The sequence below is a fragment of the Melospiza georgiana genome, chromosome 3 (assembly GCF_028018845.1).
Source record: "Melospiza georgiana isolate bMelGeo1 chromosome 3, bMelGeo1.pri, whole genome shotgun sequence".
Classification (NCBI taxonomy): Eukaryota; Metazoa; Chordata; class Aves; order Passeriformes; family Passerellidae; genus Melospiza; species Melospiza georgiana.
This window is the reverse complement of record NC_080432.1, coordinates 62,631,530-62,645,697: the sequence shown is the minus strand read 5'-3', so window position 1 is coordinate 62,645,697 and position 14,168 is coordinate 62,631,530. Positions and strand designations below refer to the sequence as shown.

The 14,168-nt window shown below is 43.0% G+C and overlaps 1 protein-coding gene across 3 annotated transcripts in view; it reads right to left on the bottom strand.

Moving 5' to 3' along the window:
* Positions 1-14,168, bottom strand: part of PDE7B (phosphodiesterase 7B) — a 166,185-nt gene that overhangs the window by 70,504 nt on the left and 81,513 nt on the right. The window contains exon 1 of one of the 3 annotated variants that reach the window (XM_058019797.1): positions 7,047-7,320. The exons of the other annotated variants lie outside the window; for them this stretch is intronic. Coding sequence (XP_057875780.1) covers positions 7,047-7,284 — 238 coding nt within the window. The 5' untranslated portion in view covers positions 7,285-7,320. Of the gene's footprint in view, positions 1-7,046; positions 7,321-14,168 lie in introns of those variants that run through there. 3 annotated transcript variants of the gene reach the window in all.

Genomic DNA, 14,168 nt, shown 5'->3' with positions numbered 1-14,168 from the left:
TTACATGTTGCAAGCTGAGGAAAAAAATGAAAAGCGGAGACATTTGTGTCTTGCAAGTCTACACCATGGGTCAGTTAAGTACTTTACCTAATGTAATTTATCCCATAGGCTGAACGCTCTTTTTGAAAAAAGGATGACTTACAAAAAGTTATTAACAAATATCAAAGCATATTTTAGGCTGGATATCTCTAGAGTATTTCACTTTTTAGTCCAGACAAAAGGAAGACAAGAGAACTAGGAAGTTTTATAGAATTATGGTGAGAACCAGATGCATACTTGCTGCGAAGAATCAGCCTGAGGTCAATTGACTTTTTTCAAAGAAAGTGACACCAGGGAGTTCCGGAAGGACAACTCCAATTCAGACAAGTTTGCCCATTTGTAACGATGCCCCCTGAAACGTGGCAGTGGTTGGGAAGCATGTGAGCTATTATCTTAAGTAACATGGTTTTGCATATTCTGAAAACAGAGCTCTGAGGAGGGGCTGCGAATAGGTCACAGTGGAGAAAATGGTGACATGGACACCCTTTTTGGTGTCCTGGATGGAAAGCCAAACTCACACTTCCTAAATCAGGACTACAGAAAGCTGTCTGGGATGCACGTCTCCAAGCCACCTCTTTCAAGTATGACAGATCACAAACAAAGTTTGTTATGAAGAAGCGCTGAAACAGCAAACACGCTGCATACAATGCGCTTCCTCCTTTGGAAGTTGGAATGCCTCCCACAGGAAGCTGGAAGTATTGAGCCTCCCACAATGCATTTTAAACACTTCTCTCACAACATTTAAGCGATACAGAAAAACACCACCACTAGGCAGGCATGGCTAATACCACTACAGCTTTCTATTGTGCTTATCAGTTTAATTCTTCACAGAGTACAGAGAACTTTAGAGACAATTTACCAAAGATAAAAGAAAACTATCAGTTTTAACTATAATGAAGCAAACAAGCGTTCAACACCCCCCAAGCTCTGTTTGAATACAGTGTAGTAGCTTTTTTTAGCTCTTCCTTTAGAAACAATATTTTTATATATAAAGCCACATCTTTGGCTCCTAATATTTAGAACAGCTTCACTGAAAGCAACAGATCTGGCCACCATTACACAGCTCACTGGAATTTGCTCTATTTGTATTTACAGTTTTCAGCAGACTGCTCATTTTTCTCTGAGTTGACAGACCAATAAACCTCAGTCAATTTTCCAGCACACCAGCCCATTCCCTTCTTCATGCTGGCCAACATCCAACCTGAGCAATTCTGCTTTATCTCCTAACTTTATCCTGAAGTCTTAGCTCTATAATATTGTAATCTTTTTCTCTCTTTTGTGGCTGTACATAGCTGAACAGCTGCTCAGAGAGCTTCTCCAAATATTTCTGCAAATAAATTTTGATTTCCAACATTCACAATAATGCAAACAAAAAATGTGCCAGCCCAGCTGAACTGAAAGACCATTTAAAATTTAGTGAGATTTTCACATTATTCCTTCTCTATGGTTCACCCCTGATCTAGCTCCTATTTTGGTGGACATGGCAGTGGTTGAACTTCATCATCTTAGAGGTCACTTCCAACTTAACTCTGAATATCCCAAAATCCCAACAAATCCACACCAGAAAATTTACATAAGAATGAAGCAGAAGAGAGTGGTTAAGCACAGTAGCCAAGTAGAAAATTTTCACTGCCAAAATAAACACAACTTCAATTGACACTCACATAAGTTCATTTTGACTAGTTCAAAATGAAAGACTTCTACTATGAGTTCAGCTTCTCATTCTTCATTACATTTTAAAAGGACTTCAAAGTAAAGAGGTAGGTATCAAACAAGGACCAGAATTTGAATGGTGACCATGATTTAGTATCTCAAAATTATTTCTTTTAATCTTTGAAGTAATTTCTCTAATTAGTATAGTATTTTTTTAAAAAATAGCCCCAAATCTTATGTATTAATAAGTTATGTTCAGCCAGTGAACTGAAGAGTTGTGTTTGAACAGCATTACCCATAGATGTGGTCTGAATTCTTTCTCTTGGTCTACATACACACACTACAGAAGTGGTACTGTACACTGTTTAATTTCACCATTCTTAATGAGACCATCACACACAGTTCCACTGATTTAACCAGCTCTTCATGAAATACAGAATAGCGTATTTCTTGTTCCCAGGCCCAGGACTTTCAACACAACAGTCAGCGAGCAATCAAACTTGCCACAGGTAGTTTTGATCATATCAAATTCACATTCTTTGTCCTTCTAAGTGCAATGGATTGAACAAGTCTCAACATAAAATTTGGGGGAAGAAAAGAAGAAAAGAAAACCTAATCTCAGAAATATATAGTAATCTGCCCTCCTACCTGCTGTGCATCTGTCAGCAGGACATAAACAAAGCTGATTTCAATCTAAACAATAACACAGGAGACTGGTCAGATGCTAAGACAATGCCATTTGATGCCGCCCACATTTTATTTATTACTAGGATCTACATTTGTGGCACCTACATGCTCAGCACCAAATGCTCAAAACGATGAGCTTTTAAGCTGTTAGCCAAACCCCCATTTGGTTCTCAGTAATTCACAGATTTAAATTTTAAGATTTTATGATCATTAGTTACTGCAGTGGAACTACAAATGCAAGCATGAGTTTCAAGGTGTCACAACCAAACATGCACCCAAACAGGTTGTTCAGAGGAGTTGTGGATGCCAGTTCCTGGAAGTCTTCAAGGCTTGGGGGGGATGGAACTTTGAGCAACCTGGTCTAGAGGAAGGTGTCCTTGCCCATGGCTGGGGGGTTGAAACTAGATGGTCTTTAAAGGACTCTTCCAACCCAAATCAGATTGTGATTCTATAAGCAATGATAGGAAAGGGAAGTTTATTTGAACATGAACAGCAAAGCTGTTACACAGCATGATAAAAATTGTTAAATACAAAAGAAAAATTAAGTAGAAGGCATGATTCCTGGGATACTATGGATGAATTAAGTCTTTGGGTGTCCTGTGAATAACTTTAAGGAAGACCTTCAAGCAACCACTGAGGAAACACACATGATTTGACTCTGAGCTCTTCAACAGGTATATCACAAGATTGCTCAGCTCTAAGGTTTGAAAGAACAAGCAGGAAGCTTAATAGACTACTGAACTGTAAAGGAGACTAAAGTGGACTAAAGAGGAGAAGTAAAGAGACACACCAGTAACTGGTGGAGATTTTCCCAACTGTAATAGGAGTGGTACTTGCTTGTTTTTCCTACTCATGGCAAAGGGACTCACCAGTTAACAACAAGCATGATACACACATGAATCAGAACCTACATTTCTGAGAAAACATCCACCAACAGAAAGAGGTGAGTGGAAAAAAACATTCAGAGTTATTTCAAAAAACCCACGGCGTCTCAACAGACCTTAATAATTCTTAGTAGCACCTTCTCTCAAAGTCATGCATGTTTGCACATGTGCAAGACTCAGTACAGAAAGTCTCTCTGGAGTTATCTGGGATGATCACTGTAAGCTTAAGAGGTTGCTAATGCTCCTAAGGAAGACTTGGAGGCAAACCTGTACCTGTTCCCTGATCAGGTTGGTTTGATATGCAAAGCTACTGCTGAACTCTAGGAGAGGGTGATAAGAAAGTTGGGGTCATAAACAGAACACAGTTCCCTCCTAGAGACCAACACAGTTGCAGATCAGAATTATTTGAATAATTCAGTTGTTATAATATCAACACATGCTGTTATTTCATTCAAGTAAAAGGCATTGGCTTGCAAATAATCTATTTGAAACACAGTATGGAATGACATTGAATTATACCCATTTCCCACAGAAATGGCTTCTGTCACAGTCGGAGAGAGTCTTCAACAAATCTCAGTTTTGTGCTGATTTGGTCAGGAATTGAAATGGGGGGGGGGAAGAGTTACTAAGGAACAGCAGGCCAGGAGCAGGAGAAAGGTCTGTAGTCTTAATTGACACTAACATTAAAAAGCAGTGCAACAAGAGAAGACTCAAGATGTGAGTTTTACTGCTTTGGAAGTGCAAATAAATCATCATTAGAAACCCTAGGCAGGAAGTCACTGAAATCCGCGTTCTTCATTCATCCCAACTACATGCTGCATTGATGTATTGCAAACCCTTTTTTTTGCAGGGAGATTAAGTAGCTTATTCTCAGTACTGGACAAGGTGAAAGACCCAGATATAGCTCTTACATATGAGAGCCCAAGACACATAGATCGTTTTGCTTTCTACTCCTACCTCAGGAATGGGGAATGTGGTATAAATTACAGCTAAATGGGTCCCCAAGACGTTGCCATCCACAAAACTGACATCATGTGCAGATATAGCTCTCCCTCCTTCACACTATCTGTGGTTAAGAGGGTTGTGACTTTTCCAGCCATCCAGCCCAAAGCCCAGTCCAATCACTCGGACAAGGTAAAGAAATTTGCTTAGCTAAATCTGTATTAACATGATCAAGCAAGCCAGAAATCCTGACTGTTTCCTTCCAGAATTCATATCTATTTCCTCTTCTACTGTAAGCAAAGTAGTTTCATGAGGATGTGATAACAGAACATGAGTTATCACATGAATACTTACAAATTCAAATGAAAAAGCCCTTGATGTGGAAAGTGCTGTGAATTCTACTACTGAACAATCAACCTTTATTTGCCTAGCTAGCAGTACCTCAAGCAGAAGTTATTTGCTTTAACTCCACCTGAAGAAAATCTGATTCCTGACTAAGTACTGCCTTTTTTATAAGATACGAGTTATGAAGTTTTGTTCTGTTTTTTTCTAGGAATCAAACATGTAAAAAACATCACACAAACATGAAGCTGAGTACGTCAAACTACTGAGCCTTCCAAATGATTATCTCTTCTCCCCATTTCTGCATTCTTTGACTCTGCACTTATTTAAGTATACTAGATTTCAGCATTTACTGGTTTTCCCACATACTCCAATGTACTTCAAGTGACTAAAATGAAACCACAAGAGGGAAAACTACTAGGATGACTGTTGCTGAGGAGGAAAAACCAGCAACCCAGGTCTGGCTCCCTCAAACCGTCTGATGATTCGCATTTAAAGTGTTGAGAGTTAAGAGTCATCTTCTGCCCGGATTTGTACTGCTGCAAGTCAGCTGAGCTTATGAAATAGATCTGGCACCATGAAGAGGACTGTCCCCTCCACAGGATACGAGTAATGGCCATTTGAGTAAATGCAAGTTACTCACATCCTGCTAGTGGACTAATCTGTCTCTCTACATTCACGCTCATTTTTAGTTGCCTCCAGGAATCTGAAGGTGAATCTCATTTGTTACCTAATGAAAGTAATTTCACCAGATACAACACAAGCACACTGAAAAACCACCATTACTCATACATACAGTGTAAGCAATGCAGCATTTCTTGAGTTGCTTAATTAGGGTCCATCTCTGAACACTCAGCATTCCCCACACAAGCCTCGATCTCCCTGGCTGGCTACAGTCCATTCCCAGCTGATTTGCTCCAACTCTTCAAGAGCAATATGACCTCCTCTTTCATTATCCACTCACTCTTACTTATTAGTCTTTTAAACTGGAGTGATCCCCCAAAAGTGGGGTGACAGATTGTACATCTTCCTCAGAGCCCGAGACCTATCTCCCCTTTTTCAAAATGGAAGTGGACCAAGCATTCTTTCATTAAACTACACATATTTTAGATAATAGACATACAATGACCATCCAGTCAACCTTAGCAGGCATTCAAAAGTGATAGACTGATACCTATTTATTATTCAAGTTTCTATATACAATTACGGAGAATATATACCTACATACACAAAACAAGCACTTTGAAATACCTACAAACAGGTGATTCTACCTAAAAATTTAAATTATTCCAATTAAATGAAGTACTGTCAATTATATGTCTCAGTAACAGGTACACCAAAGGAAGGTGAAGGCACAATGGTCGAAGAACTGAATGCATCAGAAGAATTTAGTGACCCAGCCACAGAGATGAGATAATCTAGAGTTCTGAAGAAACAAGCCACACAGTTTCATAAAGACTGTTAAATCACAGCAGTGCAATTAGAGGAGGATAAAAAATTACCAACTGGTACTGAGATAACCATAGGCCTGTGACCCTGACTTTAACAGAAGGAAAGAGGTTTTGTACCGTAAGCAGTGCGAAGCACAGGTTAAGATGCAGAATCCACTGATCAGAAGTACCCTGCTAACCTGTCAACTCCTCTCTACCTAATGAAAATGCTGCAGGTCTAACCTGGACTTCAGTAAAGCACGTGATGACATGCCATATGTTAGTGAGATCAGAAAAAAACGGACAGACAAGATTTACACAGTTAAGGAAAAGGCACGTGCTCTTTACCCAGTAACATACCACGTTTAAAGAGAAAGCAGTGGGATAGGGCAGCGTTTCTCAAGTTTTTAATAATGGTGGCTATCAAGATCCAAGCCGTAAGGGAGTCCTTTAGCTTTGCACAAGGGAAGCGCGGGCAGGTCCCGTGAAGGGAGCCCGGCGCACGCAAAGATCGGGGAGAGGCTCGGCGGTGGGAGAGGAGAGGCCATGCGCTCGGGAGGGCACGGCCAACACAGCCGGGGAAGCTGCGGCAGCGGCCGGGCTGCCGGCGGCCCCGGGGCGCCGCTTCTCCGTCACCTTGACCGCGGGGCCGCGGCTGCGGAGCTCCGACCGCGGGCCGGGAGAGCTCTCCGCGCCCGCACGGAGCCCGGCCGCCGCGGCGGAGCTCAGCCTCGGAGCAGCGGAGCTACTCGCTCTGGTTTTCAGCCGAGCTTTTATCACCCCGCGTACGAAAGCCACGCAACAGACCGGACCGGGGGAGCGCCATCGGCAAACTGACGTGGCTCCAGCGCGGCACAAACTCCGGTGCGCGAGTCCCGGCGGCAGCACGGAGCTGCCCCGAGCACGGGCTGCTCCTCAGCCCGGCCGCGCTCGGTGCGGCAGCTCCGCGGCCCCGCGGCTCTGCCCCACGACGGGACGGTCCGGCTCCGGCCGAGGCTCCCCGCCGCCCCCGGCCCCCAGCCGCGTTTGCCCCGCGGCTTCCCCGAGCAGCAGCGCGGGGGAAACCTACCTGCCGAACCGCCCAGGGCATCCTCGCTCTCCAAAACGCCTCTGTGCTTCGCCCCGCGGAGCTCCCCCTTGGATTTCCAAACGAGCTTTACCATCTTGATCATCTCGGGCAAGTCCCAGGCCAGGGTCCCCTGCTGATAACCGGGCAGGCTGCCCATGGGAAAGGGCATCGCCTCGTCCCCCGCCCTCCTCCGCCTGCCCGGCTCTGCCGCGGGGAAGAAGCGCTCCAGCACCGGCATCCTGGCCCGGGCCCCCCGCCGGGGAGCGGCAGCCACCCCCCGGCCCGAGCAGCCGCGATGGGCATCCAGAGCGGGGCGAGGGCGCCCGGCTGCCCACCGCCGCCGCCCCTCGCCAGGGGCGCGCCCGGCCCCGCGGAAGGAAGGAGCGCCGGGCTCCGGCGGCCGCGCTCGGCTCCCGCCGCTGCGCGCCCTCAGCCCGCCGCCAGGCGCCTGCAGCCGGGGCGAAGCGGCTGCCGGGCAGGCGCGGGGCCGCCGCTCATGCCGGCGCGGCGCCGGGACCCGGGGGCGGGGGCTCGGGCCGCTGCTGCGGGCGGCACTCGGGGCAGCGGGGCCGCGCCGGCACAGCCGCAGCTCGCACCCCGCTAAGCGCCGCGGCGGAAACACTTTGACTTTATCCCTGCCGTGATGGCATGGGGCAGCCCCCACCGCCCCGCCTTCCTCCTCGCCCCGCTGGCTGCGGAGCCGGTGGGGGTTTTGGCCTTTTAGTCAAACCCCGCCGTCACCTCGGCTGCCCTTCGGCGGGAGGATGGGCGGTGATTCACGGGACGCTGCGAGGGCCGGGAGCGGAGAACGAGTTCGCTGCCCCCGCCTGCCCCGCTCCCGGACGCCAGCCCCAGCGGGCACCCAGAGCGGCAGCGGAGGGGCCGGCACTTGAGGGGTCGCAGAGGAACGAGTTGCTGAAGGGACGGGTCTAGGGGAGCGTGTTGGGGTCTGCCCCGCGCCCGCAGTCACTGCGGCTCTAAAGCTCCACCTGAACGGGTTCACTTTAGGACAGTGCCTGGTGGCAGCGGTCGCTCCCAGACTACGACGAGGAGGCAATTATTCATCGCTAATCTTTAAAAACAAGGCAAAGCCGCCCGGGGGAGTGCTCTGGCTCATGCAGCAGCAGAGGTGGCGTGCTGGGGCTGCGCAGCTGTCAGCGAGGGCTTCCCCGGACTTGAGGGCTGCCTTCGGCCAGACCCTGTAGCAGCACCCGGCCCTTCCCGGCGATCCCAGACCCGGAGGGGCCTTGGATTTTCACAACATTTATGTTGCCTTTATACAAGATACACCTTTTAGCCTGATCGTGGTACTGGTCTGTCCCTTAGTTTGCGGAGTGCACAGCGGAGGGGTGGAGGTTGAGCTCTTGCACCAGCCCTTAGTTTTCAGTAAAATTGCAGACTTTTAAAATGGGATTTTACTGGGCATTATAACTTTCCCTCGCATGCATAGTTAATACACTTGTCTTCTCTGGGTTACATTCAATGTTCTGCCTTCTCTCCAGATGGAAAAATAAACCGTCAAACAAGCGGGATCTTCCTCCCCACAGGAAGAGAAGCCAAGAGAATGGACTGAACCTTAACAGCCTTACATGTAGAAAACAGTGCACGCCTCTCCTCCTCATATTAACATCATGCCATTTCCCCTGTTACATACAGGATCTCTGCCTTGAATATATTGATGTTCCAACCTCAAACTGACAACTGTAATGGTTTGCTAAAGTTTTCATTGCAGACTGTTGTGCCATAGTGTTGGCGCTCTACACTTGGTAGCTTTGCCTTGAAAATTATGAAGCAATTCCAAAGTAGTGTAGTAATGTTGTTGTTGTGCTGTTATTTTTCAGTCTTTTGTATCAGGATATCCTGACTCTTGAACAAAGGAGTTAAGAACAAAGAAATAGATGATGGGCAGTACAGTAGCACAAGCACTGACAACATTAATATAATCTGTGATTATAATTTTCTAGAAAAGCAAATTTTATTGGTTTTATTTTCATATGGCTTATTGTGATATTTTAGGTGTTTTATATTGGTGAGTCTCATGCAATTACTCTTTGAAGCACTGTTCCTATCAAAGAGGGATAAACTCTGCAACTGAAGTCCGGAAGACTTTGAAGACTCTTTGCCGACTGAGTAGTTTAAACCTTACACCCCAACTGCTTAATTTTAGTTTTGTGCAACAAGGAGTTGCAGTAACTTTTTTCAGCTATTGTTTTCCCTCTTTGTTTACCTCTGTGGTTCCCACTGAGGCAAAGAGCAGAAGTGCCAGGGTGCTCTGAAAGTAAAGCTATCCTTGTGCCATTTCCAGCTTCACTGAACACAAAAAGTGACCAAGAAATAACTGAAGGCGGCACTTAGTGATGTGGTTTAGCCGCAGGGTGATGTACTGCCAAAGGTTGGACTCAATGGTCATGGATATCCTTCCCACCCATAATGATTCTATGATAAAGGATACCAGACATTGTGGAAGGCAATGTATTCACAGATGTCCAGACTAATTTTTAGATGAATATCTGAATATTTAAGTGGTCAACAGAACTTAGCCACCAGCCCTCTTGAGAGCAACAATAAAAATCTACTGATATTTCAAAATCTACCCTACCTTCTTGTGTCCTTAAAACTGTGAAAGGTTCTGTATCATTTGTAGTTGGATCACTTGGGTAGGTACCTGTCTTATGCATAGGATCAGGATTAATTGTTGTATTTGTTTTCACTTACAGTTCTACAGGTGCAAAGGAGGAGGCCAGTCAAAAAACAAATTGAAATACATCTAGTGTTGCAGTATCAGTATTTCAAGAAGCTGTGTAATAAACCAAACAAAATGTATATACTTTTTCTCTTGTAAAATTGCTATCAAATGAAAACAACTGTTTTAGATAGCCTGGAGTTTTTGGATTTGTTTTTCTTTCTGATTTCTGGCCAGTTTAAGGATCAGCAGTTGTGAATGAAAAAAATATATATTCAAATTGTTGCTTGGCTTTTATGGGTATGTCTGTAAATTAATTAATCTTATTCTTAATAAACTTATGCTTCACAGTTGTTCTCCAATTCAATGATTACTTATCTTGAATTCATCCAAGATTTTTCTGTAACTGACTTTTCTTTTGTCTTTTTCATTATAAGAATGCAGCCACATATGAGCTGCTCACAGGAAAGCCTGGGAGATCGATATGTGAATATGAGGAGTTCTAGCACCAAAAATCAGCTGTAGCATCACTCTCAGAGATTTCCAATTGACAAAAAGCTCAGATTTTGCAAGTTCTCTGTTTCTCTGACTTCAGCTGTGCTGTGGTGATTTACCCAACTTGAAGATGTGACCTCAACATCATGCATACTCCTACATGGCAACGTACCCAGCCATTTGTAACTGCATTTTAAACAGTCCTTCAGCAAGCCTGGCTCACCTAGAATTTCTCTTTTGCATTCACACTTATAGCCATACTTGAAGGAAATAGTTCAGCAGAGATGGATTGCTTTATTTCTATCAACTGCATTTCTCTCTGACTCCGAGTTAAAGAAGCTTAAGTGATTACAAGAGAAATATAAATGCATTAACTCTGTCCCTCATTCATTCTGAGAAGCAATGCCAAAAAAGGCAAATGGAGTCATCTGAAAACATGACAAGGCAGTGCATATTTCCACAGGTAGACATGAGAACTGGAAAAGACTTGAGGAAAGGAATACTGTAGTGGGAGAAAAGTGAAGAGAGTAAGCTGACAGATTAATAGCTGGTGTTTCATAGTTGGTGTCTCTTAAAAAAAGTTTTGCTTGTTTGCTTATTCACTCCAAAGTTATGTACTAAGAGCAGCAGCAGCAGAATTGCATGCCAGATGGTAGAGGAAGTGCCTCGTGTATCTTTCCAGTCTACTGAAGCCTGCAGGGTTCTTGTTAACCCACTGCTCTGGTTTTCATTGCAAATCCCTTTCTTCCCCTTTTTTCTTTTCCTTCCTTCAAAGAAAAAGGAGGGAGGGGGGAAGAAAGAAAAAAGTAAAAAAGAAAAGCCATAGTTTAAACTGGCAATAGCACCATCCTTTTGGCTTTGAGCTACCCTGTCTTGTGCCAAATATACTGTCTCCAGCAGCTCTCCCACAACAAATCAGTCCAGACACACAAAAGCTGTAAAAAAAGAATGGTGAAGAAAGATCCTTGATTCTCCTCTTCTAGCCCCCCACGGCCTTTTCCTTTTGCTTCCCTCCTCCAGCTCCATTCCCGAGCAGGGGTCTCCTCCTTGCCAGCACTGTGAGCGATACTGGCACCTCCAGGCTGCAGCTCTGCTGACAGCTTCCTTAGAGCACAGGCGCCTCTGCCTTTCTGCATTAACAGGCCATTGTAAAGCACAAGTTATACTCTATTATTCCTCCCACTTCCATCTGATAGCTGATGTTTTAAAAAATGGCTCATAAAACATTGGCGCGGCAGAGTCATTACTTTTGGAAACTCTGCCTATTCTTTCAGCTAACCCACACCACTGCATTGTATCAGAGCTTGCATTTCCAAACAGATACCTAAAAAGATTTAATATAGTCTGTTTTTACAGTACATTATTTAAAAATTTTTGGAAAATGCTCCCAATTTTTAAGTGATTCAGAAACATTAAGAAGTCCAAATGTAGAGACCAGTTTCAAAGACTATAAAATACTGATTTTTAGAAAGTGTAAAGCATGTCTTTGTATGGCACTTCTTAGTGCAATCATCTTAAATCAGTAGTTGCTTATGAAAAGTGTGCCTTTGTCTCTGTCCCAGGGATCATGGAGTCATGCAGGGACCATAGGTGAGGCCATTGCCTAGGGTCAGAGCCAGGAGATGACACCATCACCAGAATCAAGTTTTAGGAGGTTTCAGGGTGAGTTCAGTGTAGAAGAAAAGATTGCAAGCACTGGGGCACAATCCCTACACAGAAAGTTAAAAAAATAGTGCTCATTTTCAGGGCAGCATAATCAGAGCAACAGAGAAAACAAGAATGCAAGTGAGTAACTTTTAAAAGGGACAAGGGAACAGAGTGCCTAAAAAAGTTGGAGAATATGACAGAAGAAACATAAGCAGGCGCAGTTATGCAGAATTTTTTCTAATAACCTCCTGGAAGGCTTCTTTCATCACTTTAAAAATCATAGTATAATTTTCTTATTTTTTGCCCCACATTTGTCTCATTCCAGATGTCTATTATTTTTAATGTCATTCTTACTAGTAAGAACAATTACTCTTATTTATGGCTATCATTGCAATTACTTCATTAAATATGAAAAATTTTATATTTATTTGAGGACAGTTGCTGTGTCTTTGCTCTGAAGTGGACATATCAAATTCTCTAAATTTTATCTCAGACCATTTTTCCCAACCCTGAAATTATTTTAGTATTTTTACTATGAATTCTCATCAATTCACTAACTTTTCTTTGATGCATACTTAAGGTATGCAATAGATTATTTTTCCTGCTACCAACTTGCTGTCAAGAGCAGTGAGCTGAATTGCTAAGAGAATGGTACAATTAATTAATTAATTAGTTCACATTGCCTGAACTTTGCACAGCATCATGCCTTGAGAGCCTCACCTACTGGGAAATGTAGAAGACAGGCAGTAATGTTCTGTGGGTTCATAAACTGTTGGTTGTTTTCATCAGTTAATCAGATTCCTTGGAAAAACGTTCTGGAAATGAAGGAATAAGGATTGCTTGAGTTCTGTAGGGCAAGGAGAAAATGCCTTTTTCATTTTTAGTGTAAGTGAGAGAATAAAATTTTAAGATTAATGATTTGTACTACTAACTAAGCAAAAATGCTTGCAGCAAAGGAATAAACAGAAGTCCATAACTAATTGGAAACAGCAAGGTGGTGTAATATTTCCTTTGCTTGCTCAGGAAAATTAAAAGTTCAGCATACTGAATGTGATGATTCAAATTTCCCATAGTAAACAGCAAAATTCTATGTGGCTTTAAAGGAAAGAGAAAATAGCAGAGAATAGGTTCATCTCATCTTAATAAACCATAATAAGAAAATAATAATGATAAACTGAAAGGGAATTGCCAGCAGGATATTTGATTGTGTTGCAAAATGTATCTCATGGACTCTATTAGTTTATTTCTTCCCATAGTTCTTACACACAAAGAAAATTTACCTGATCCAAGGCAAAGTTAAGGGATTTTAAAAAAACCCATTGCCTGAGTTTACAGAATGATCATTGTACCAGATGCTTAATGATGGACTAGGCTAATGGAGTAGGAGGTTAAGAACACTGCATCAGCTTGAAAATGTTGGTAGAAATCAGGTAGGTGGAAAATAATAACCTGTTATTTGGGACAGTAGACATGCTAGTAATCATCTTTATGAAACAACCCTATGAAAAGAATAACCTCTGCATCCCACAGGATTCCCTCTAGGGAATACATGAAAAAAAAAAGCTGAGTAGAAAAAGGAACTGAGCATGTGAGAGACACCTATCCCTTAAATACATAACTAATAGTAAGTAACTGTATGGTCTCAATGAATTCAAAGGGATTACTGCCATCTTTAAAGCTAAGAATGTGCATAGATATTTTTTCTGTTGGGACCTATGTATCTAAAAATTATTGCAGCAGTTTGGCAGATGAGAGATGTGCCACATTTGAAATGTTTCTTCTGTCTTTCTTCTCTTAGCTTAATGAGATGGCGTAGGTGGCCGCATGGCCTCTGGTGTCCTTGCCCCTTATTGTATTCAGAAAGGACTTGTGGCTATGATTTTGTCTTTTTCTGTCTTTTGAAATTATAAAAGTGAGTAGCTCAGAAATATGCATTAAGTGATATCTAGTTCAATTTTTTTGTCAAAGAAAGCTTAATACTGTAAGGATAAATGAAATGGAAATATAAGGATAAATACAGATGAATAATAGTACTTGCTCCCTCTTTTGTAAATCAGATATCACAAGATCTGATAACTTTGTTTTTCCTTTTCACTTTTAAAATGCAGATTAATATTTGACTAGGAAAAGAAGCACTATTTTAAATAAAATTAATGCATGTTTCTTAACTTTGTTAACTTGTTAGGAATTCAATGGCTGCACATATTAATATTGCAGAGTATCTACACCTCATTATTCTTCAGTCTTTATCTTTCTGACTTTAATAATTAACGGTGACTTTAGCTCTTTAAATAATC